This window comes from Macrotis lagotis, chromosome 1 (genome assembly GCF_037893015.1).
Source record: "Macrotis lagotis isolate mMagLag1 chromosome 1, bilby.v1.9.chrom.fasta, whole genome shotgun sequence".
Taxonomy (NCBI): domain Eukaryota; kingdom Metazoa; phylum Chordata; class Mammalia; order Peramelemorphia; family Peramelidae; genus Macrotis; species Macrotis lagotis.
The window spans coordinates 412067282-412092243 of NC_133658.1; the positions used below are offsets into that span (position 1 = coordinate 412067282).

General features: G+C 39.0%; 1 protein-coding gene across 3 annotated transcripts in view; it reads left to right on the plus strand.

Moving 5' to 3' along the window:
• Positions 1 to 24659, plus strand: part of PFDN1 (prefoldin subunit 1) — a 119286-nt gene extending 94627 nt beyond the window's left edge. For all 3 annotated transcript variants that reach the window (XM_074212848.1, XM_074212846.1, XM_074212847.1), the window contains one exon: positions 24283 to 24659. In XM_074212848.1, coding sequence (XP_074068949.1) covers positions 24283 to 24449 — 167 coding nt within the window. In that variant the 3' untranslated portion in view covers positions 24450 to 24659. The remainder of the gene's footprint in view (positions 1 to 24282) is intronic.
• The last annotated feature ends 303 nt before the right edge of the window (positions 24660 to 24962 follow it).

The window sequence follows — 24962 nt, forward strand, 5'->3', positions numbered from 1 at the left end:
CTTCATTCTGCCTTCCTTGTAGAGTGTAGCACCCTCACTGATGAGAGTATGCAATGCTGGGTTGTTTTGTGCCATTGTCTCTCATTCTGTACAGTCAGTTCTAAAGTTCTTCAGTGAAATCTCCAGGATGTCCTGGTATTGCTTCTACTGACTCCCTTGTGAGCCCTTCTTTGTGCAAAACTCAGGTGAAGCTACCTTGTGTGGGTTCTCCATAAAATAGTCTTTTTTGACAAGCGTACATCTGACACCATTGTAGTTGCACTCTCTAGGCAGTTTAGTTTATCTGGGTGCTTCTCCTTCCAGGTGATCTTCATAATCTTCCTAAGAGAATTCAAATGGAAGCAGTTCAGTTTCCTGACATGGTGCAAATAGCACTGAGGTCAGCACAAATTAGATTAACTACCAAACTGAAGGTCTGTACAATTATTGTTCTGACAACCATATTTTGATATAATTTTTTCTTTTGTGCTTCAGTCTGTATTCAGAAACCATCAGCTCTTGGGATGGATCATATTCTTTATCTTAAGTCCTTGGGATGGATGACATTCTTTATCATAAGTTCATCTTCAAAGAAATTACTTAAACAATTTTTTTCCCACAATTGCTATTGCTAGCCATATTTCTCTCAGTCCTATTCCTCCCACTGCCATTTATTCTGTTCTTTTTCCTCTCACCCTGTCGCTCCTCAAAAGTGTCTGACTACCCTCTCCCATGATCTTCCCTCTCTTCTGTCTCCTAACCCCCTCCCCGACCCTTTCCTCCTGTCCCCTTTCTCCCATCCCTTTCCTCTCCTTTTCATGTGTCTCTTGAACCTCCTGTTTGATGTCCAAATTTTCTATTTAGCTCTGGTCTTTTCATCAGAAATTTTTGGAATTCTTCCATTTCGTTAAATGTCCATCTTTTTCCCTGGAAGAGAAGGCTCAGCTTTGCAGGAAAGTAGATTCTTGGCTGCGTTCCAAGCTCCCATGCTCTTCGAAATATCTCGTTCCAGGCCCTTTGATCCCTTAAAGTTGATGCAGCCAGGTCCTGCGTGATCCTTACTCTGGCTCCTTGATATTTAAATTGTTTCTTTCTGGCTGCTTGCAGGATTTTCTCTTTTATCTGATAGTTCTGCAGTTTGGCTACAACATTCCTTGGTGTTTTCATTTTAGGATCTTTTTCTGGTGGGGATCAATGTACTCTTTCAATAACTACTTTGCCGTCCGATTCCATGATATCAGGGCAGTTTTCCATCACTAGATCCTGTAATATTAAGTCCAGGCTATTTTCTCTTCAATATTTTCAGGAAGTCCTATAATTTTCAGGTTGCCCCTCCTCGATCTATTCTCAAGGTCAGTGGTTTTGTTTATGAGATATTTTACATTTGCTTCTATTTTTTCTATTTTTTGATTTTGTTTAACTGACTCTTGCTGTCTCATGGAGTCATTAGTTTCTGTAGACTCCATTATTTTTGGGGGGGAGGAGTTTTCTTCATCAACCTTTTCCAGTTGGTCAATTCTACTTTTGAAAGAGCTTTCAATTTGACCAATTGAGGTTTTGAGAGAATTAATTTCTTTTTGCATTTGCTTGTTTGAGGATCTGAGAGAATTGTTCTCATTTTGTAATTGTCGAATTGATGATCTGAGAGATTTATTCTCCTTTTGTGTTTGTCCAATTGTACTTTCTAAGGTATTAATTGTCTCTCCCAAATTTTTAAGCTCCTTCCTTATTTCTTCAAGGAAGTCTTTCTGTGCTGGAGACCAGATTGTATTCTCCTCAGTGGTTCCAGGTCTCTCAGAGTTGGGGTCTTTCCCTTCCAGGAATTTTTCTATGGATCCACCTTTCCGCTGACCCTTCTTCATAATGCTAAGACTTTGGGTTGGGGGGGGGGTTGGTTCACCTGGGCTTGAGATCGCTGAAGGCTTTACTGAGTGCAGTTTCTCTGGCTGGCCAGTAGGAGGTGCTGGTTGCTTTCTCTGGTGTGTCTGTGACCTTGATTGAGACCTTCTCCCTTTGCTTGAAGGGAGGAGTTGGAGCTATTGAATTCTTTTGCCTTCAATCAATGGTGGGCTTTACCCTGGCCTGAGGTCATTCTTCAGCTGGGCTGGTTCTTCTGCTCACACACACCTGGGCCTGAGGCAGAAGTAATTTGCTGCCTTTGTTTGAGGAGAGGCCTCTATGCAATGGAGGCATGCCCTCAGAGTTTCTCAGACCTGAGAAGCCTAGGGATGGTGTCTGCTGTTCTCCTGCACCAGAATACTTCCCCCAGCCTGGTCCCTGAGCTCCAGGGGGACAGCACCAACACCAGCTCCTCTGCTTCCCCGCGGACCCAAGCCCCTTTCGTCCAGCCCCACCGCTGATTCAGCAGGTCCGGTTCTCAGACTCCTGGTTCCAATTCAGCTGTTAATCTGGCTGATCTGGGGCAGATCCTCCCTTGGAGCCCAGACTCACCCACCTGGATTCGTCCAAGGCTGCTGCGGGAGACAAATCCTGAGGTAGCTGTTCTTTCTCCTGGCTTTTCTTTCTGGGTTTTCAGGATCAGATTTCTTTTAAGAGGTTTGTTTCATGTGATAGATGGGGAAGAGATCTTTAGAACTGTGCCTGTCTTCTCTCCACCATCTTGGCCGGAAGTCGGTAGTTCATTCTTGCTAGCATTCTAAGCTCTTTTGCCTTCCAGCATATTGTATTCCAAGCCCTCTGAGCCTTTAATGTAGTTGCTGCTAAGTCTTGTGTGATTCTGACTGTGGCTCCATGGTATTTGAATTGAATTGTGTTCTTCTGGCTGCTTGTAATAGTTTCTTTTTGACTTGGGAGTTCTGGAACTTGGCTATAATATTCCTGGGTTTTTTTTTGGATCTCTTTCTTGGGGAGATTGGTTGATTCTCTCAATTTCCATTTTTCCTCTGCTTCTAGGATATATGGGTAATTTTCCTGTAGGAATTTTTTTTAGGATTTTGCAAGGCAATTAGGGTTAAGTGACTTGCCTAAGGCCACACAGCTAGGTAATTATTAAGTGTCTGAGCCTGGATTTGAACCCAGGTACTCCTGACTCCAGGGCTGGTGCTTTATCCACTGCACCACCTAGCTGCCCCTGTAGGAATTCTTTAAAAATGATGTCAAGGCTCTTTTCCTGATCATGACTTTCAATAATTTTTAAATTATCTTTTAAATTATCTTTTTTAAATTATCTTTCCTGAATCTGTCTTCCAGTTCAGTTGTTTTTTCAGAGATATTTCACATTTTCTTCTAATTTTTCATTTTTTGGTTTTGAAGCATTGTGTCTTGACTTCTCATAAAGTCCACAGCTTCCCTCAGTTCCATTCTACATCTGAAGGATTTGCTTTCCTCAGAGAGCTTTTTTTAAAATTTTTTTTAAGGTTTTGCAAGGCAATGGGGTTAAAGTGGCTTGCCCAAGGCCACACAGCTGGGCAATCATTAAGTGTCTGAGGCCGGATTTGCACTCAGGTACTCCTGACTTCAGGGCCAGTGCTCTATCTACTGCACCACCTAGATGCCCCTTCCAATTCTGCTTTTTAAAGCATTCTTCTTAATAACTTTTTGAACTGTTTTATCCATTTGACCTATATCATGCATTTAACATGTTATTTTCTTGAGCATTTTTTTTTGCAGAGCCCAGTCTCAATTCCTCCAGGTCTTATGAGAGATTTTGACTGCTTTCCTGGCCTGTGCTCTAGTCTGTGAACAACCACAAGCACGCCTTTCTGCCCTGGAATCATGAGGACAGTCCTGACTCTGCAGTAGGCAGTAAACTCTGTTATACTTCTATTCCTCCTGAGACTGGGCCCCAGACTGCGACCTTATTCTGAATATGGGCTAAGCAACAGAATCCTGTCTCAGAGATAGCAAAGAGAGCACTGCAATTTCCCCTGACCCTCTTAACCATCAGTGGACTATCCCTCTGGATCCACAAACCTGCCCCTGGTCCCTGGTCTACACCGAGACCTGAGTTAGACTGGGCTCTGCTCTCCCTCTGTTGTGGCAGTTTTCCTATTGACCTTCCAAGTTGTCCTTGGAGAGGTCTAGAAACTGCCACCATTGCCATGTTAGACGCTCCCAGATGCCTGGGCTGTTCCTGGATGTCTGGAGCCAGTTTGTGCTAGCACTGTCTAGAACACACAGATCCTGGTGTAACCAACCCTTCCTTTGGATCTTCCAGGTTGTCTTGGGTTGGAAAATTGTCTCACTAAATCTTTTGGTGGGTTCTGCCACTCTAGAATTTGGTTAGAATTGTTATTTAAAGGTATTTGTAGTGGTTTAGGGGAGAACTCATGGGAGCCCTTGCCTTTTCTCTGCCATCTTGGTTCTGCTCTCCATAAGTTTCCATAAGTCTTCATGACTAACAGTATCAATCACTTTGGTCAGTAATAGACAAAAAGTAGACACTATATCAAGACTAGTTATCATTATCATTATTATTATTAACTACTACTACTACTACTACTACTATCTTCCTTTCTTTTTTTGCTATCTAGAGAGTTAAAAAAAAAGGAAAAAGCAGTTCAGAAAAATGAATAAATCATCCAAAATCTTATATGTTATTTGTTCCCTCATATTCCTTCATCTCAGATATAGAAAGGAGATAACATTTTCTTGTCTTTTTAGGGCAGAGTTTGATCATTATAATTTCCTAGCATTTAGATTTTTTTTCCTTTTTATATACTTTGGTATAGTCATTTTGTATGGTGCTTTCCCAGTTTTGCTTTATTTTGCATCAGTTTGTATCTTTTCTTATGCTTATCTCTACTTCATCATTTTTTAAAGGCAAGTAACAAACATTGATTGAGACTTAGTATACCAGACACTGTTCTGGTGATGCAAATATAAATAAAAAGAAGCCTAATCTCCTTTCTCAAGGAGTTTCCTTTCTCGTGTGGAAAGGCAACTTACATGAGGAAGCTGAAAAGAGGATGGAGTAATGAAGTGCTCCCATGAACAGTATGAGCATGGTGGTAAAATCATGAGAATCAAAAATAGAGCTAGTATAGAATGAAAGATGGATAGTCTGGGACCTTTCCCCAAAATGGAGGATCCAGGAGTATCTCAATAATATGACTAGAAGGGCAGAGGGCTATTCCAGGATATATTCCAGGATAAAAAGGTGCCAGGTATTGAGGGGCTATAATAATACTTCATTTTACATACATGTACTGTAATATGTTTAGCCTAGCATCAGCTTTGTTTGCATTTCTTTGATACTGCAAAAAAGTACTACTGTAATTGTTGTCTTTAACTGCCTTAGGATGTATCTCTTTGCCAGTGAGATTGATGGGTCAAAGGGTATGGACACTGAAGTGAGCAAAGTTCTAGAACAATTTATGATAACATCACTGATCAATGCAATACGTGCATGATTCCAAAGTGCTATTGATGAAATATACTACCTGGCTTCTGACAGGTAATGAAGTCAAGATGTAGAAGGGGGTGTATACTTTTGGTCATGGCTAAATATGGAAATTTGTTTTGCTTGACTGCACATCTGATAAAAGAGTTTTATTTTTCTTTAATTTGATGGAGGAAGTTGGAGTGGGAAAGGAAAGATGTTTCTCATAATAAAAAAAATAAGGAAAAATGAAAAGAAAAGAGGGTCATTGATAAATTTAAAACTGCATAAAGGATTTAAAAAATGAGTAGAAAACATAGACAAGATAGATTTGAAAATAACATTGAATTTAATTTTTAAAAAAAGGAAAAAGAAACAGTTCATAATACAGATTTACCTGGATCAGCTAGCTCTATATTCTACCCGCGAGTTAGGAAGACCTAAATTCAAATCCAGTCTCAGACACTAGCTCTGTGACCCTGTGCAAGTCACTTAACCCTAATTGTTCTACCGTCCCCCACATCCCACCCTCCTTCAATAATACAGATTTGTTGTTTTTTTATAAATAATAGGTTTAGTAAATTTTGGTTTCTTTCTTAGCATAATTCCAAATTGCTAATCACAATGATTTAATCAACAGTATAATGTGCCTATTTTTTCCATACCCCTTCAACATTTACTATTCCCATTTGCCAAGACAATGTAAAATTTTATTAGCAAAGTCTTAACAAATGAAAACAGTTTCGTCATAGAAAAATACTCTTGACATTCTAGCTTTATAGGTAAAGTAATATATTTGTTAATTGATGAAAACTATAATAGATGGCTTTTAAAGTTATGTGAAAATTTTATAAGACAAGTATTTATTTTTTATCTTCCTTCATTTGAATACCTGCAGTATTTATGCTTTTGTTGTTGAGGCAAATTAGTTTGAATAAAAGGACTAATTATTTACCTAAAGTCCTTGGTTGTTTTTCAGTAGTTCAGTCCTGTTTAACTTTTCATGACCTCCATGGGTCAAACTCTTTTATTCTTTTTATCTATCGAAATCTGTCCCACATTCATGTGCTTTGTTTTCATGACATTATATCCATCTCATCCTCTACCATCTCCTTTTCCTTGTCTTCAGTCTTTCCCAACATCAGGGTCTTTTCCAAGAAGTTTGATTTTTCTCTTTATGTGGTCAAAGTATTTAAGCTTCAATTTTAGTATTTGACCTAGTGAAAAGATGAATTAATTTCTTTTATTACTGACTAATTTGATTTTCTTGTTTCCTAAGGGATTCTCAAAATTTTTCTCCAATATCCATTTTGAAAGTGTTCATACTGTGGCACTCAGATTTCCTTTTATTCTAACTCTCAGGATCACATTGTTACTGGAAAAACCATAGCTTTGATTATATGGACCTTTGTTGGCAAAGTAATATACCTGTCTTTTTTTAGTCTACTGTTCAGATTTGCCATAGTATTCCTTCCGAAGAGCAAACATCATTTAATTTCATGGCTGTAGTTGCCATCTACAGTGATTTTTGAATCCCAAAATATGATCTGACCTTTTCATTTCTTTTCTTTATATTTACAAGGAAGTGATGGGACCAGTTGCCAGGATCTTAGGTTTTTTTTTTAATTTTAAGCTTCAAGACAGCTTTATACCTTTCTCTTTCATCTTAATCAAGAGCTTTCTTAATTATTCTTCACTTTTTTTATTAATGGTTATATCTGCATTTTTGAAATTATTGATATTTTGCCCCACAATTTTAATTCTAGCTTTTGATTCATCCATCCTGGCATTTCCCATAATGTACTCTGAATATAAGTTAAATAAGGTGACAATATACAGCTTTGTCAATACTTCATTTGCAATCTTAAACCAAACAATTTTTCCATGCTTGGTTCTGTTACCTTTTTGGCCCACATACAGCCTCAGGAAAATGGTCTGGTATTTTTCCATCTCTTTGAAGACTTTCCCCAATTTGTATAATTACAGTTAAAGATTTAATGTAGTCAGTGAAACAGAAGTAGATGTTTTTCTGGAACTTCCTTGCTTTCTCCATAACCCAACAATTTTTGACAATTTGGTCTCTAGTTTCTCTGCCTCTTTGAAAAACTGGCCTGCTCTTCTGGCAATTTTCACTTCACATATTGCTGAAGCCTCATTTGGGGTTTTCTTGGCAAAGATACTGGAGTGGTTTGCCATTTCCTTCTCCAGCTCATTTTATAGATGAGGAACAGAGGTAAAGTGAGGTAAACAGGGTAAAGTGACTTGTTGGCTTCACACAGGTAGTAAATGTTTGAGGCCAGATTTGAACTCAAGGAAGATGGGTTTTGCTGACTTTAGGCCTAATACTCTATCCACTGTGCCACCTAGCTGCCTATAAAGTCCTCTTTTATGCATGGGGTATAAACATAGTTACTCTTTGTAGGATCTTTCAAAGCTTGGGGGCTGTGTTAATCCTTTGTTCAAAACTATGAGCTAATAGGTTGATAATCTTTAGCATCCATGAATTGTAGTTCTCTTGTGCAAAGGCACTTCACACAAGAAACTGAAAAAGGGATGGAATACAAAAGTGCCCCCCATGGGCAACTTGGTGATAAACTCCTATGTGACACTATCTTGATTTTTACAACTTGACTTTGCCTATGTAAAAGAAACTGGAGTTTTATGTGCATGGGAATACCAAAGAATAGATAGGGAATGGCAGGAATGCAAGATTCCAGATGCATAATACTTTTGTCTGAAAGCATTTGAAATAAAGAGAAGAAATAGTTATTCTGTGAGTGTGGACAATCCTCACAACTAGTTCCTATATACATACACACACATATATATATATATATATATATATATATATATATATATATATATATATATATATTTGTTTATTTTAAAATGACAGACCTTTTTCTCTTTTACTCCCCCTCCCCCAACTCCTCAGGGTAATACAGTAGCCGAGGAGATTGTGGATTATTTCTCCTTTCCTAACTTTATATAAAGAGAAAGATTTGAAAATTAAAGAAAGAAAATGAAAACTGTACTCCTGGATCATATTTTCAAAAAGAAATATGCCTTGGGTGTTTTTTATTACTTCAATATCATTATAACTTTAATTAGTGTTATGTCAGCTACTTAGATCAGAGTTAATAACCATATTAACCTCCTTTCTGTTTTCTCTGTATCTATGGTAACTTGGTGGGTGTGGAGTTGGGGACAAGTGACATCTGTTAGATTATGTTCTCTGTACTAGTGAATGATTTCATCACAGTCCAAACCATATCACCCTCCCCCTCACCCCCTCACCCCCAAATTGAAGCAATGGTTATGTCATCCTCTAGGGAGGTTTGTCAGAGCAAACAAGCAAGATATTTATTCTGCCTCTTAACATGCCACCTCAAATTAACATATGAGAAAAATCTCAAGTAATTTTCTAACCTAAAAGTTTTTAGTTTTGACTTAGTGGGTAGTATTCTGATATTTTGCCTATTCATGCTATTCACTAACTTTTTTTAAAAAAAAATCAAAAGTTTAATTTGGAACAGGTCTTTATGCTTACCTTTAGGAAAATTCTAAAATAGTCTGTTGAGGGGGCAATTAAGTGGTGCAGTGGATAGAGCACCAGCCCTGGAATCAGGAGGACCTGAGTTCAAATTCGACCTCAGACACTTAATAATTACCTAGTTCTGTGACCTTGGGCAAGTCACTTAACCCCCACTGCCTTGCAAAAAAAAAAAATCCCAAAACAATAGTCAATTTATATTGTGGTATATTTGATTTTTGTCTTTGTTCTCTGATAATCTACACTAGCTAGGTAGCACATAAGATTCAGATGTTACTTCTGTGGTTTCATTGCTTTTGTGCTCTTGGTTTTGTTCAGTATTTTCACTGTTTTCCAGGTGCTTTTTTTTTTTTTTTTATATTTTTGCAAGGCAAATGGGGTTAAGTGGCTTGCCCAAGGCCACACAGCTAGGTAATTATTAAGTGTCTGAGACCGGATTTGAACCCAGGTACTCCTGACTCCAAGGCCGGTGCTTTATCCACTACGCCACCTAGCCGCCCCTGTCCAGGTGCTTTTATGGTTTTCAGTTGTATCTATATTGTCTTAGTTGTATAAATGCTTGCTTTGATTGGAAACTAGTTATGTGATCTACACAAAGATCTTTACCCTGATATGTTTTATTGTCTTTTGAGTTAATTTTTGCTCGTTTGCTCAAAACTATTTAATTACTCTGCTGTTAATTTTAAAGCCAATTTTTAGAAGTTAATTAAAAGAATAGATTTCACCTTGTTTAGGTTTATGTCATTGCCACTTTAAATATTGATTTTTTTTTCTTTTTTTTTCTATCTACACTATAATTTTACAGTTTCAAAATGAGTAAATACAGTTTGGGACTTGATGTTTCTGACTCCTTTCTCTATTATGCAGCATTGGGGATTGTGTCTTTTTTGTTCTCTTGTGGTTATCAGAGTCTTATTAGACCAAGTATGCTGGAAAGAATGATATTCTTATACGACCTAGATTTGAACCTTGTATAATTTTGAACAAACTGCAACCCCAGAATTTGAGAATTGGAAGAGAACTAAGGGTGTATCTAGTCCACCCCATAAATAATAAGCATCTTTACTGCTTGAGTTTCTTTTTTTTTTTTTTAATTAAGGTAATGGGGTTAAGTGACTTGCCTAACATCACGTAACTAGTTGCTTATTAAGCATTTGAGACCAGATTTGAACTCAGGTCCTCCTGACTCCAGGGCTGGTGCTCTATCCACTGTACTACCTAGCTGCCCCATCTGCTTGACTTTTAAGGAGGGGGATCCCATCACCCCTTGAGATAATCCCTTCTATTTTTGGACAGTTATCATTGTGAGTTCCTCTCATGAGGAAGCTTTTCCTCAAATGCTTAAATTGATCTCAGCCATTTTCTTGATCCCAAACGGGTCATGTAGAATGAGTCAACAAAGACAATTTCCATCCCTTGCTCCTGGTTTTACTCTCAGCGGCTAAATAAAACAAATGTTTCCCCTGGCACATGACAGCTATTCATATGTTAAAGAGAGCTATCATGTTCCCCTGAGCCTTTTCTAGGCTCATTATACCTATTTCTTTTGACTGATCTTTGTAACTCATCCCCATCTTAGTACTCTTCTGGCTTTTTGATGTTCCAACTTATTTTTTTTCCAAGTTTTTGCAAGGCAGTAGGGTTAAGTGACTTGCCAAAGGTCCCACAGCTAGGTAATTGTTACGTGTCTGAGGTCGAATATGAACTCAGGTCCTCCTGACTCCAGGGCTGGTGCTCTGTCCACTGCCCCACTGATGTTCCAGCTTATTAATGTGGTTTTTTTTTAAAGGTTTTGGCTAGGCAATGGGATTAAGTGGCTTGCCCAAGGCCACACAGCTAGGTAAGTATGAAGTGTCTGAGACTGGATTTGAACCCAGGTACTCCTGACTCCAAGGCCAGTGTTTTATTCACTGAGCCACCTAGCCACCTCATTAATGTTCTTAAACCATGAGGCCAAGACTTGAACATCATACTACAGAATAGTTTTGACCAGAGCAGAGTATAGTGAGATATCATTATTCCTGATAGCTATGCTATTCTTGTAGTAGGCCTTACTTTTCTCTAAGCCTCAGTGTTTTCATCTGTAAAATGGAGATTAGGCTAAATGATCTCTAAGGTCTCTTCCACCTTTTACCTTATCTGGGTTCTCTCGTTTTATGACTATCTTCATTTCAGTTACCACGCAAGCATTACCTGTACATCTGTCTGGTTTTCACCTTTGAGTCAGCTATACCTTACCTGCTAGGAATGCAAAGGTGTTGTCCTCACTTCCTCTCCCTATAAGGCACACCCTCCTCTCCTTGCCTACAGACCAAACTCAGGGATAAATAACAATGCTCTTTTGAATATCTTGCTCCTTCCCTTGGACCAAAAAAAAAAAAAAAAAAGAATATACCACCTGAAGTAGTAAAAAGTTTGTTTTAATTCCATCATTTGGTTTTGAAATAAATTGTCAGAGTAGACTTTTCTTGGCTGTGGATACTTGAAAAGAAAATTAATAAAAAATTGAGTGATGAAAAGCTTCTTGTACAAGAGTTGTTCCTTTTGAATATCTTCATTTTACACTGCAAATGTATTCTGTTTTCATAAAAGATGGGATTATACAAAAATACTTTTTAAATTTCATTTGATTTTTTTAAAGATTTTTACTAGGCAATGGGGTTAAGTGGCCTGCTGAAGGCCACACAGGTAATTATTAAGTGTCTGAGGCTGGATTTGAACTCAAGTACTACTGACTCCAGGGATGGTGCTCTATCTACTGTGCCACCTAGCCACCCCCTGAAATACTTCTAATTAAATTGTAATCCTTTTAATAGGATAGGAGTAACAATTCTAGCAGTTAGTTAATGGGTAGTAATGATCCTAGTGCACATTTGTTTACAGTTTACAAAGTGCTTTCCTAGCAGTAACTCTGTGAAGTAGAAAGTAGAATATTATTCCCATTTTACAGATCAGGACATAGTGACTGAAAAGTTAAGTAATTTATTAAAGTGACAGAGCAAAGACTTGATTCCAGGTTTCTGGACTCCAAGTCCACTGTAAGTTGACATGACATGGTATACACTATATTAATACTGGTGGCAATGCTGTTTACAAACTGACACAAACTTTGACTTTAGAACATGTTTATCAGATACTGCAAGAACTGTGATTTCTTTAGCAGAGGTAACCCCAGGTGTGAGCCAATTCTTCAACTTTGATAGTAAATAAATTCTAGTGAGCTGCCAGAGGCACAGAGATCAAATGAATCGCCCCTGGGCTTAAATTCCAAAGTATTAGAGGTGAGCTTTGAACTCCTGTCTTCTTGTCTTCCTGTCTTCAAGCCCAGTACACTATGCAACAAGCCATACTGACTCCTTAATAACATGTGTTTTGTTTATGCTGGAGACTCTTAAGTGCAGAAACTAATCATGCATAATTTATTTAATATCCTCTATAGCACTTCAGCCTGTCTACTTCTTTGTCCAGATGAATTCAGGCAAACTGCAAACCTGCCAATCTGTGCAAAGTTCAGTTTTTTTTTAAAATGAATTGGAAGTGGATTTTAAAATATTTGCCCTATTTGCCTAGAATGCTACCATTTGTGTTCTCAGAGTTCCGGGTCTCATTCGGAATGTTTGAGAAATCTCCTAATGTAGTTTGCAAAGGCAATAGAGACAAAAATTGCAGAGGATACTTTTATATCAAAATTACCTTCCAGGATCTTTGGGAATGGTTTGCTCTCTTTATTATAGCACATTTATGACTTGCTAGAGTACAAAACTTGTCTTCCTGGTTAGAAGGTCTGCTACTTGAGGGCAGCAACTGTACTTTTGTATATCTGTCCTTTTGTACAGTTTGGCACAAAGTAAATGCTTAGCAGGTGGTTATTTTTTTTCCATTGATTTACTTCATTCAAAATGGTCTTTGTTTTAATGATTTGAATTGCAAACTATTCATACCATATCCTCCTCAAGGAATTTAGATGCCTAGCTTTGAAAAATCATTACATCTTAAGAGGTAGAAATAACTGGGCTCTATTGACTCCATTTTTACACCATATTTTATCTTCGAATTCAGCTTTCTCCTGTGCTTCAACTATAAAAGCTCCCTTTACCTGCTCTATTAACTGAGAAGGTTCATATGAGTATTATCAGTGTCATTTTTCTATGCAGGAATACATGCAGTTCATCATCATTAAGTCCCTCATATTTTCCCCCTCTCCTCCAATCTCCATGCTTCACCTGAGTCCTGTATCTGAAGATCAAACCTTCTGTTCAGCTCTGGCCATTCCAAAAGGAACATTTGAAATTACCCTGGTTCATTGAAAGTCCATCTTTTTCCCTGGAAGAGGACATTCAGCCTTTCTGGGTAGTTGATTCTTGGCTGCATTCTAAGCTCTTTTGTCTTCCGGTATATTATATTCCAAGCCCTACGAGCTTCCAATATAGTTGCTGCTAAGTCCTGTGTGATCCTTACTGTAGGTCCATGATATTTGAACTGTGTCCTTCTGGCTGCTTGTAATATTTTCTCTTTGACTTGGGAGTTCTGGAACTTGGCTATAATATTCCTAGGGGTTGGTTTTTTGAGATCTCTTTCTCGGGGGGATCAGTGGATTCTCTCCATTTCTATTTTGCCCCCTGCTTCTAGAATATCAGGGCAATTTTCCTGTAGTAATTCTCTGAAAATGATGTCAAGGCTCTTTTCCTGATCATGACTTTCAGGTATTCCAATAATTTTTAAATTATCTTTCCTAAGTCTGTTTTCCATATCAGTTGTTTTTTCAATGAGATATTTCACATTTTCTTCTAATTTTTCATTTTTTTGGTTTTGAAGTATTGATTCCTGATTTCTGGTAAATTCATCAATCTTCCTGAATTCTATTCTTTATCTGAAGGATTTGTTCTCCTCAGAGTTTTCTTATCTCTTTTCCCATCTGGCCAATTGTGCTTTCTAAAGGCATTCTTCTCCTCCATAACTTTTTTGAACTGTTTTATCCATTTGATCTAAGCTGGCTTTTAGCATGCTATTTTCTTCAGCATTCTTTTGGATTTCCTTGACTAAGCTGCTGACTTCATTTTCATGTTTTTCCTGCATTTCTCTCCTTTCTTTTCCCAGTTTTTCTTCCAACTCCCTCATTTGATTTTCAAAGTCTTTTTTGAGCTCTGTCATAGCCTGAGCCCGATTTCTGTTTTTCTTGGAGTCTTCAGATGTAGGAGCTTGTGCTTCCTCATCTTCAGACTGAGTATTTTGATCCTTCTTGGGCTCATATGCAAAATATTTCTCAGTGGTCTTCCTCTTGTTTCTCTGCTTGCTCATTTTCCCAGCCTGGGCCTGGTTTGGGGGTGTTTCCTGAGATTTTGGGACACTCCCACAGGGGTCTCAGTGTGTGAGGCTCTGTACTCCCTCCTGGTCCGTGAATGACCATAAGTGGCCCCCCTCTGCCATGGGGCTGAGGTGGGAGGGGCCCTTGCTGTTCTGTGGGGGGGGGGGGGGCCTAGACTGTGATCAGGATCTGAATGTGGTCAGAGCCCCAGAGTCCTGTTCCAGGGGCAGAGGACAGAGCTCTGCAGTCTCTCTCTCTTGACTCCCCTCCCTCAGCTCAATGGGCTCATGCCCTGGGGGCTCCGCCTGCTTCTGTTTCCAGATCAGGGCTGCTGAAAGACCAAGCTGCTTGCTGTGTACCCTGAGGGCTGGGCTCCACGTGCTCCCTCTGGCAGAGGTCCCCCGCTGTTCCCCCACTTTGTGCTTGGTGCTCCCTGGGGTATAGCTCAGGAGACTCCCCTGCTGCTGTGAGCCACAGCTCCCAGCGCCCTGGGGCTGCCTCCCGGAGGCTGAAGTTCTTTTGCTCTGGTGGGCCGCCCCTCCAACCCTGGGGAGCAGAACCTTTCTGCTCCTTTCCAGGTTACTTTGAGTAGGAGAACTGCCTTACTGGGTCCCTTTGTGGGTTCTGTCTCTGGAACGTTTAGTTAGAATTCTTAGTTTCAAGTTTTATCAGAGAGTGCCTGAGACTGGATCACTTCTTGTCGCCATCTTGGCTCTGACCCCTCAATAACTGGGCTCTAAAAAGTTTGAGTGCTCAAGGTCATATAGCTAGTGTTTGAGACAGGATTTGAATCCAAGCCATCTGATTTTAGAGCCAGTGCTCTTTCCAGTATATATTTCTCATTATTAATGATCTTGATCTTTTTTATAGGTCTTACAGTTTAGCCTATATGGAAAACTCCTTTTCAGCGTCTCCAAGAAGTAGTCATCCTACCTGGGACTGTAATATTTTTTAGGATAACTTGTTCTATGGTTGGATAGCTTTTAACTGTTGGACAGATTTTTCACGATATTGAGCTGAAATTTGCCTAAAACACTACAGATGAAGTGAGATTATTTTTATGTCTGTTGTACCTATTTCTGCCCACTGAAGCTTCACTGGATCACTTTATCCTTCCCCAGGACAACTGCTAAAAATAGAAATAATAATACTTGTAATTTACTCAAGGGTTGTTACAGAAGACACTATGGAATTTTAGTTACTATTTTTGTTTTTTAAATTGTATCTATCTGGTTACATCTCTGGAATCATTGTTTCTTTCATGGTTCAGTGGACAAAATTCCAGACCTGGAGTCTGGAAGACCTGAGTCTACATTTGGTCTCATTGTTCTTTGGAGCTGGGTGACCTTGGGCAAGTCACTCATCTGTCTGCCTCAGTTTCCTTATTTGTAAATTGGGGATAATAAGAGTGCCTATCTCCCAGAATTACTGTAAGAATCAGATGAGATTGGGTGGCTAGGTGGCGCAGTGGATAAAGCACCGGCCCTGGAGTCAGGAGTGCCTGGGTTCAAATCCAGTCTCAGACACTTAATAATTACCTAGCTGTGTGGCCTTGGGCAAGCCACTTAACCCCATTTGCCTTGCAAAAACCTAAATAAAAAAAAAGAATCAGATGAGATCATATTTGTAATGTTTGCAATGTGCTTCAGTGTCTGGAACATAGTAGGTTTTCTGGCTCCTTCCTTTCTTTCTTACTACAGCATGAAAAATATCTGAATTTCTACTTAGTTCTAGTTCCTTTCCTTTAAATACTTATATCAAAATCTTCTATTTGAAGACAGGCTTTTCATTATCTTATATGTCATAATTTACAGACCCTTTGCCATTCTATTTGTTCTTCTCTAGATGCATTCTCTAGATGACTCAGTCAGTAAGCATTAATAAGATTCAGTATGTGTCAAGCATTTTGCTAAGTGCTGGGGAAAAGACCAGAAGACAGCCCCTGCTCTCAGTCCAATGGAGTAGACAACTTGGAAAAAACAACCACATACAGAGAAAACACATTCATTTTAAATTGGAGATGAGATGATTAATATTGTAAAGACCTTTGCATTACAGGAGATCAGGCACAACTTTCTCTAGAAGGTGGAAGAAAAGAGGTAAAGATGAGGAAGAGTATTTCAGGCATGAGAATAATGCATTCATCTTTTGCAAGGAACAGCCAAAGGCCACTGGTCTGCAGAATTGATTAAATGGTTGATGTTTGTTCCTCATTCTCAAAGATTGTGATATCAGGGAAGTGATGCCATGACAAACACATGAATTGTATTTGAGTTGAGGAGGTGCTGTCCTAAGTTACCAGCCTCACTTTCTCCATAGGTCCAGCGGCCAGGTATGAATCAGGATGACTAAAGATGGCCCTGGATGCAGTGGGAGGCCTTGACCATTTAAAACAATTTGTCACAATTTGACTGAGGCTATGCCCATTTAGTCTTTAAGAGAGAGATGAGGCAGAGGCCAGGAATGACCACTTCCAAAAAAATTAAGCTGGGAAGGTAAGACCAAGTGGGCTTAGGCTGAGACCCATTGTTGGCTAGTCAAGGAAAGCCAGAATAATTTGGGTCATGTTTAAATGCCAAGAAAACCAGGCCTTTGGGCAGAGCACCCATACTTACAGGAAGAAAAGAAGGAAGGAAGAATAGAAATAAAAAGAGGAGCTGTGTAGCACAACTTGCCAGCAGTGTGGCCATTCCTACTCCTCACAGAGGTTGATTTTTGTCCTTGTTCTTGAAGAAGACTATGATATCAGGGAGGGTTTGCAGAGTACATGATAAGAGGTAGGAGGGAAGAAGGAGGAGGATGTGATGGGATCACATTTCCCTTAGGTTCAATAGAGACTTGTAGCTTCTTACAGGATTTTCTTTTTAAATTTTTTCTTTTTATTTATTTTTTATTTAAGGCAGTGGAGTTAAATGACTTGCCCAAGGTCACACAGCTAGGTAATCAGGAGTACCTGACTCCAGGACCAGTGTTCTATCCACTGCACCACCTAGCTGCCCCCTGGGATTTTCTAGAGTTCAGTCTTCATAACTAACTCACAATTATGTTGTGTGGAAAATGCCTTGTAGACCTTAATATGCTAATTAACTGTGAATTCTTATTCTGTGTCCTCTGATGCATTTGTATAACTTTAGCCCTTGTGTATCTCTAGCATGGTTTTAGAGCTTTACCTTTGATTTTGAAAAATCTCTCTTAGGGAGACAGGGGGGAGATGCCACTGACCTAGATATGATACCCCTGACACCAGTGAGGCACATCATCAAAGAGGAATTCTTTAATGGAGAAATGGGAATTTTTAAAGTGTACTTTCCAAACTTTCTCCTCCTCCAACAGGGCTGTGAGAAGTGGCTTAGCAGTCACTCTGTCAGATGGTGGCCGGTGAGTGATAGGTCATTCTATTTGATGTTCTACTGCCTTCGATCATTGTAACTGTGAAAGGGCAGAGAATTCATGCTCTTATGACGAAGTTACACTTTGTCCTTGTTCATCCGTACATAGATCATAGAATCAGATCTAGAGCTGGGAGGGACCTCAGAAGCTAGCTAGCATAGCCCTGTTATTTCACAGATGAGGAAACTGAGGAAGATTAGTTGACTTTCCTAAAGGCACATAATGTAATATTAGAGGTTGAGATTTGAACTCAGTTCTTACTGCAGAGACAGTTTTTTTGGTTATTGGAAAAGGTAGCACTGCGGTTCTTTTCTGGTTAAACACTTTTTAACCCTGCCCTATGGAGCATCTCCATTCACTTTTTTTGGTAGTAATATTGTTATTTTCCAACCTTTTTGAACTGTAGAATGGTATTTGACTGGTTTGTTGTAAATGATGAGTTCCCTAGCTTATTAGGGATGGGTGGGTGTATCTTTTAGAGTGAAGTCATTATGTGCAACAGTTTATTTGGATCTGAGATGAGTTGAGATCTCATTCCTTTTCTAGTTTCATTCAAACTTCCTTGCCAGATTCTACCCTTTTGGACTCCAAATGGTTATTTGTCCTCACTCTCAGAGCTTTGTACTGCTCTGACCTCCTCACAACTATTCCTTTTTTCCTATGCTTTTTAACTTTCTTCTCATTTCCCCATTTGCTTTTTTTTTTTTACCACATTTACCACATTTCTCATTGAAAAAAAACTCCCACTCTTTTTTTCTTGCTAACAAGGTGTGCCTTTTGAACCTTTGGGGAAGTCTTGATCTGTTTGTTAAAGTGATTAAACTGATCCATCCATGTAGGCTGCAGGCACCATCTTTTAATGAATTAACTGTTGTGCTGTTTCACATAATGGGAAAGCATAAAGACAGCCAGGAGAAAAGCAAAGGCTATTTTTTGCTAAGAGCAAGGGGTCACTCAAGTGAAAGATTGAAAGATGGAACAGAAAAAGGGGATTTTTAAGATGTATCCCTCCATCTCCTTCTGATTCATATCTTCCCTGATTAATCTTTTTTTCTATTTTTTTATTAATCTTTAAAAAATAAAATGGGGGGGGCGGCTAGGTGGCACAGTGAATAGAGCACCAGTCCTGGAGTCAGGAGTACCTGGGTTCAAATCCGGTCTCAGACATTTAATAATCACCTAGCTGTATGGCCTTGGGCAAGCCACTTAACCCCATTTGCCTTGCAAAAAAGCCTTAAAAAAAAAAGAAAATGAGAGAAGTATTAAGTCTAGAAAGAGAAAGATCTTGTTCCTAGAAAAAGAAGTCCACTGAAAGATATCACAAGATGAGTTACATCAGGATTCTTTTTGAGAGGTTGTGTCATAATAGAAAAGTTCTAAAGACTTAGCCTCTTCCTTCATGAGAAGTCCACTGAAAGATATCACAAGATGAGTTACATCAGGATTCTTTTTGAGAGGTTGTGTCATAATAGAAAAGTTCTAAAGACTTAGCCTCTTCCTTCATGAGAAGATTCTAATTGTAAGAATGAAACAACAACCCCCTACAGAGTGACTCTTAGAAAAAGGAACCACTGGTTGATGAGCAATGACTTCAAGAATGACCATTTCCTCTTGATCACATTGAACCCCTAACAGGAAATCTCAGTTTTTCATGTCAGGGCATAAGACACTGTGAGGACATCAGTGCACCCAGAGGTTTCTGGTTTCTTGATGCCAACCAGAGAAGTTGCTGAAGAAAAGGATTTATCATTTTGTGGGAATTATGCTTACTATGTCAGCCATGTACTAAATAAAAAGGGCAAATTATTTCCAATACTCTAAAGGATAATTTTGGTATAGAGGGCCATCTGAGATTTATTTAGTACTCCTTGCTCCTCTTGGTTTTTTTAATAGCCTTTGCAGCTTTGTTCTTCCGGTGTTCCTTAGTCGTCTAGCACAAGGAGAATTGGAATGGTGTTGGAGAGTCCACTTGGAGTTTATATTATATTCCTTTATAATGAAATGCTTTCCCCATGGGAGAAAGGTCTTGATTTTGCCAATATTCCTTTTTGGTAAATATTAAATTTGTGCTATAGCCGCTAGGTGGTGCAATGGATAGAGTACTGGGCCTGGAGTAGAGAAACTCATCTTTGAAAATTCAAATCTGGCCTCAAGACACTTGCTGTGTGACTCTGGGCAAATCATTCAATTCTTGTTTCCCTTAGTTTCCTCATCTGTCAAATGAGAAAGGAAAAGGAAATGGCAAACCACTCCAGTATCTTTGCCAAGAAAATCCTGAAGGGAGTTACGAAGAATTGGACACAACTGAAATAACTAAACAACAATGTGCGTAGAAGTGTGTACCATGGAATATCTGAAACACTGAGAACCATTTCTAGGAAGAGAAGAGTAGTGAAGGGCAATATCAGGGAGGTCCATTTATCTCTTCAACACACATTTACCCTTAGGAAATCACTTTTAAAAAAAATAATAAATGAATTTGGAGCATGGTTTAATTAAAGTAAAATTAGTAGAGGCTTTGCCTGATTAGAAAAATCTGATATTGTATGAAAAATGGATTATGGAATGTGTTCCTTTCCCTGAATACACTATTTGTAACATCAGTACACAGTTCTGTTAGGGTAAAGGGGGAATTGTTACATTTAATTTAAAAGAAATAACATTTAGGAATGTGATCATATTTACTTAGAAATTTTTACCTTAAAAATATTTGATGGTTTAATTAGTGTCCATAAGGAAAATTGTGCAGAGCAGAATTTTTCTTTTTTATTTGTAAAGAATTTTAAGAGCATATGAATGGTGGAAATTACTCCAGGAAATGTGATGTTTGCATCCCTTTAGCAGATGATACCTAAAAGAAATATTTATATTTAGTAAGGTGCTGAGACATTAATTAGAGGTCCATAGGTACTTTTTCTACTTCTGAGATTTCTTAAGCCAGATACAAACTAATCTTGAAATAGAACCTCTGACTCAAATGGTATAATTACATAGCCCAGTTGTTCTTGTGTGTATTCAGCTGTGTTTAGTGCTTTTTCTTCTCTTAAGTGCAGGTCAGATAAAGGGCCAGAGGGTGCAGCTGTGTTAGTCCTTATTTGGGGGTTCCCCAGTAATGATGTGGCAGAAGTATGGATACAAGCATTATAACTTCTGAAGTTAGGGGAGGCTATTTCTAGCCAGTCATTACTAAAAAAAGTTGACTGAGGAGATTTGCTGGCATCTTCCTCCTCTTGCCCCCTTTGAGCCTGAGTAATACCTAGTTAGCCAGAGAGGGCTAAGCTAAGCTGCTATTCAGTCTGTGCTGGTTGAGTACATTAAACTCTCATGCCCATGACCATCACATACCTGTTTGCTTTTTAAAGAGATAACTCAATGGAAATTATTTTGAGCTTAGGAGATGATTTTAGGAATAACGTGCATAGTGAGAGGAGAGACCATTGCAGCCATTGATTCCTAGCTTTTTTTTTTCAAATTACCTTTGGTGACTCTAAGTAAAGTGTTTTTCTTAAGAATAATTTTTTTTCCAGTTACTGAAAATCCACCTTCTCTCCCTCTTATTCTATTCCCTCCCATTGCAAAAGAAAAACAAAACCCTTATGAACAACTATACATACAATTGAGAAAATTCTGTTGCTTTTATTCTTGAGGCTTCTGATTTCCATTATAGACTTTTGGGGGATACTTCTGTAGGCTATTGTAAAAAGCCTATTTAGGATGTGCAGTATGGTGTTGATTTCCTCCAACTTTAGGAAGAAGTGACAAATTTTATATGAAAAGATTGGATATATAATATAGAAAACTTTGTTCAGCATAAATATTGCATGTGGTGGTCTAGCAGTCTGCTGATGGCATGCAGCTTAGCCATGCTGGTCTGACTCACTGACCCATCCACTGTTGAGACCCACACTCTGCCCAGATGGCACATGGCTAGGTCTCGGAGCTGCAACTCCCATGCTCTGCAATACATTCTTTAGTGATGTGTCAGGAGTTATTTATATTAAGCTCCTTTTTTTACTCATCAAAAGCAAAGTCTAAGGGTTGTTTATCTTTCCTTAGTTAACAGAGGAAGTTTTACGTTCCCACTGTAATATGGCACTGATATGTTTAGTTATTTAATGAAAATACTTAGTGACAGTAATATATTTGCAACTCCTACATGTCATCACAACCACTATAAAATATTGAGTAAGCCCTTTGTTCAAGATTTTGTTGGGTTATAGAAAGGAATTTGAGACCTGGAGTGGATAGACAAGATACTGAAACACAGGACAAAAGGTGCAATTAGACATTACAATAGTCAATACTTTGGGTAAATGCCAAATATTTGGTTAAGTGAGTGGTAGGAGAGGAGGGATGATATATGGTGGATGTGGGGAGAAGTGAATGAAGCAGGGAAAGAACTTGATTAAGGGAAAAGAAGGCCAAGGGTATTTCTGAAACACAATTTTTTTTGAGGAGTTATTTCCCTTTGCCATAAATCTGTGCTTCATCCCAGATGTTTGAACTGACAGACTTGACTTTGCAAACCTGAATTCCCAGGAATCAGGTTTTAGAGGGTACCATTAATTTGTGGATGTGTTGTGGAGGGACATCCTGATCTGCCTGGCACATAGTAGACACTTAATAAATGTCTGCCAGTTACAGGAAACCTTGGGTCTTTAACACTGGTTCTTTCTGTGTCCATGAGCTAGTTCTCAGCCCCTATGGGAAAAAAAATAAAATCAGTACTTTTGCATTCTAGCCAATGAGCTCTCTTAAGAGTCTATTTATTAATTAAATTCTGAGCATATTTATAGAGAAATACAAAGGGATAGTTACATCTTGCTTATGAAAAGTCTCTCTGACCCAAACCATTTCATTTACAGTTCATAGGTTTAATAACAAAGACAAAATTTCATAGTCGGGCTTTTAACAAGGTCAGTTTTTGATTCATCATATAGTACAATTTTAACTATCAGTTATACCTTGAACAATTATTTTCCTCAAACTATTCAGTCCAGTCTAGGGTAAGGAGAGGGGTCCTGCTCTTATACTTTCAAGGAGGATTCCATCTAGGGCTGTGTACTCTTCCTCTAGAAAGTAGTCAGCCCTTCAGTAGGGCAGCTAGGTGGGGATGGAGGCACCAGCCTTGGAGTAAGAAGGACTTGAGTTCAAATCCCAGCCTCAGAAACCTGACACATTTACTAGCTAGCTGTGTGATCTTGGTCAAGTCCTTAATCTTGAGACATCCAGGGTCATCTTCAGTCATTCTGCAAATATGGCCGCAGATGGCACTAAAGGAGAAAGCGAGGCTGGTAACTTAGCACAGCATCCCTTCACTCAAATCCAATTCACTTATGTCATGGTATCACCTCCCAGATAACATGATCTTCTTTGAGAAGGAATGATAAATATATCACTTTCAGTAAAGCCTTTGGTAAGAATGAAAGCAGAAGGATTTCACTGCAGGGCATTGTCTCCTCCCCTTTAAGAACTGGTATTGTCATCAAGTCAGAACAAAGACTTTAGAGAAAGACTACTAGAAAATATTCTAGAGAGAGAATAGTTGGGGGAGACTTCTTGTGCTTTAGCAATATGAATTTTCCATTTCATCTTAGAGTAGGTGTGAGGGACTGTTATTTAAATATCTCCAGAGACCTGGATCTCTTGAGGATGGCAGCACAATTGGGACTGGGTTCTTAAAAAAGTTCAAACCATAGGAAATAATGATGAGAGTTAAGTAGTTTTCTGTTTCTGTTGATATCTAAAGTCTGCAGTTAGAGAAGGAGCTGGAGACATCTGGAATGTCCATAGGCAGACCATTTTAATATGGCTTCTGAACCTGCCTTAAACTCTTTGTTCTTTGCTCTTGAGTTCAGGCGTGTGCTAAGGGAATTAAAATAGTAGATTTCAGTGGGGATGAGAAGTTTTGTTAGTGAGGTGTGGTCTAACTGGTGTCCTAAAACCAGCTGGACTCCGGGCACAGTTTTTAAAAGTGTTGTTGATGCTATTGCATTCATCAGGCGCCTGGCCCAGGCCATGGAAAACCTTGAGAGGAGACAGTCTGCTGTGGGGCAGGAGCTTTGTCCTGGAATTTCCTGGCCTTTGTCTATTGCAGCCTCAGTGTTTCAAGACACTTGTTTTTAGTGTTAACTTCCTTGTGAGGGTAGAGTTATGTTGCCAGTCTCCCAACCTACACATTAGATTTCCTGAGTAACCCCTCACTCCTGGACAATCAGGCGTTTACCCCTCTGTTGTAGCTTTGGTTAGGTACTTAAAATTATTCTGATTTCTTAAACTTATTCCAAGTTTTTCTTCCCCATGTTGGGCAAACTGGCTTTTATTTTTTTTTTCTTTATTTAAGGCAGTGGGGTTAAGTGACTTGCCCAAGGCCACACAGCTAGGAAATCATTAAGTGTCTGAGGTTGTATTTGAACTCAGGTCCTCCTGACTTCAGGACCAGTGCTCTATCCACCACACAACCTAGCTACTCCAAATTGGCTCTTGAGAAAATCATCCCATGAGTACTCAGGCCCCTGAGTTAGTGCCTTCAGGCATGAGCATGTTGGGCATTGAGAAGAGAAGGTCCCAGTGTCTTACTGGAGGCAGGTGAAGATATCTACCTAGTAGCTGGACATTCTTGCTGGACTGAGGGACAAATGTGACTGTACTGCCCCTCAAGGCTTACTAATATCCTGATTCTAATTGTACTTTTTTTCCCCCCTCACTTTACAGCAGAGAAAATCCTATCTCGAGCGCAGTGTGAAGGATGCAGAGGACAACATTCGGGAAATGCTGATGGCCAGAAGGGCACAGTAAAAAGTACCATGAGAAACTTTTTTCTACCCCCTTCCTCTACTCCCATTGAGTGGGACAGACCAGTAGATACTGATGTGTTTTAACCTGGAGGACGTTTTGGAAACTGCTTTTATTTGGACTTTTTTTGCCTTCACTGCATCTCTGGCTGAGCCAATTGCATATCCTTGACCTGGGGTTTGATCATGATCTGGTGAGGGTGAGAGGGGGAGAGCTCTAGGCAAAGGAGGTACCCCCCCCCCAGTAACTCCAATGTTACCATTTTTGTTATACAAATAAAAAGTATACATCCCCTTCTTTCAAGTCTACTTTTCCTATGACTGAAGGGGTTTGCTGCTCAGGGGGTGGAAGGGATATTTCTGATTCTTCTAAAATCAAGATTTCTTGCCATCCTATTTTCTTTCTATTGTATTTTTATTACTTCCTCATGTTCCTTTGATATAGGTTTTCCTTTTCTTGTGCTTAAATCACTTTTTGTCCTCAATGTACTTTTCTAGGCATTAGATTCCAATTTGTAAAATGAGAAGGTGGATTTGAACTTTCCTTTAGCTTTAATAATCTATTCTGATTCAAGAGGTCTTCCATCCTCTGTTATTTGC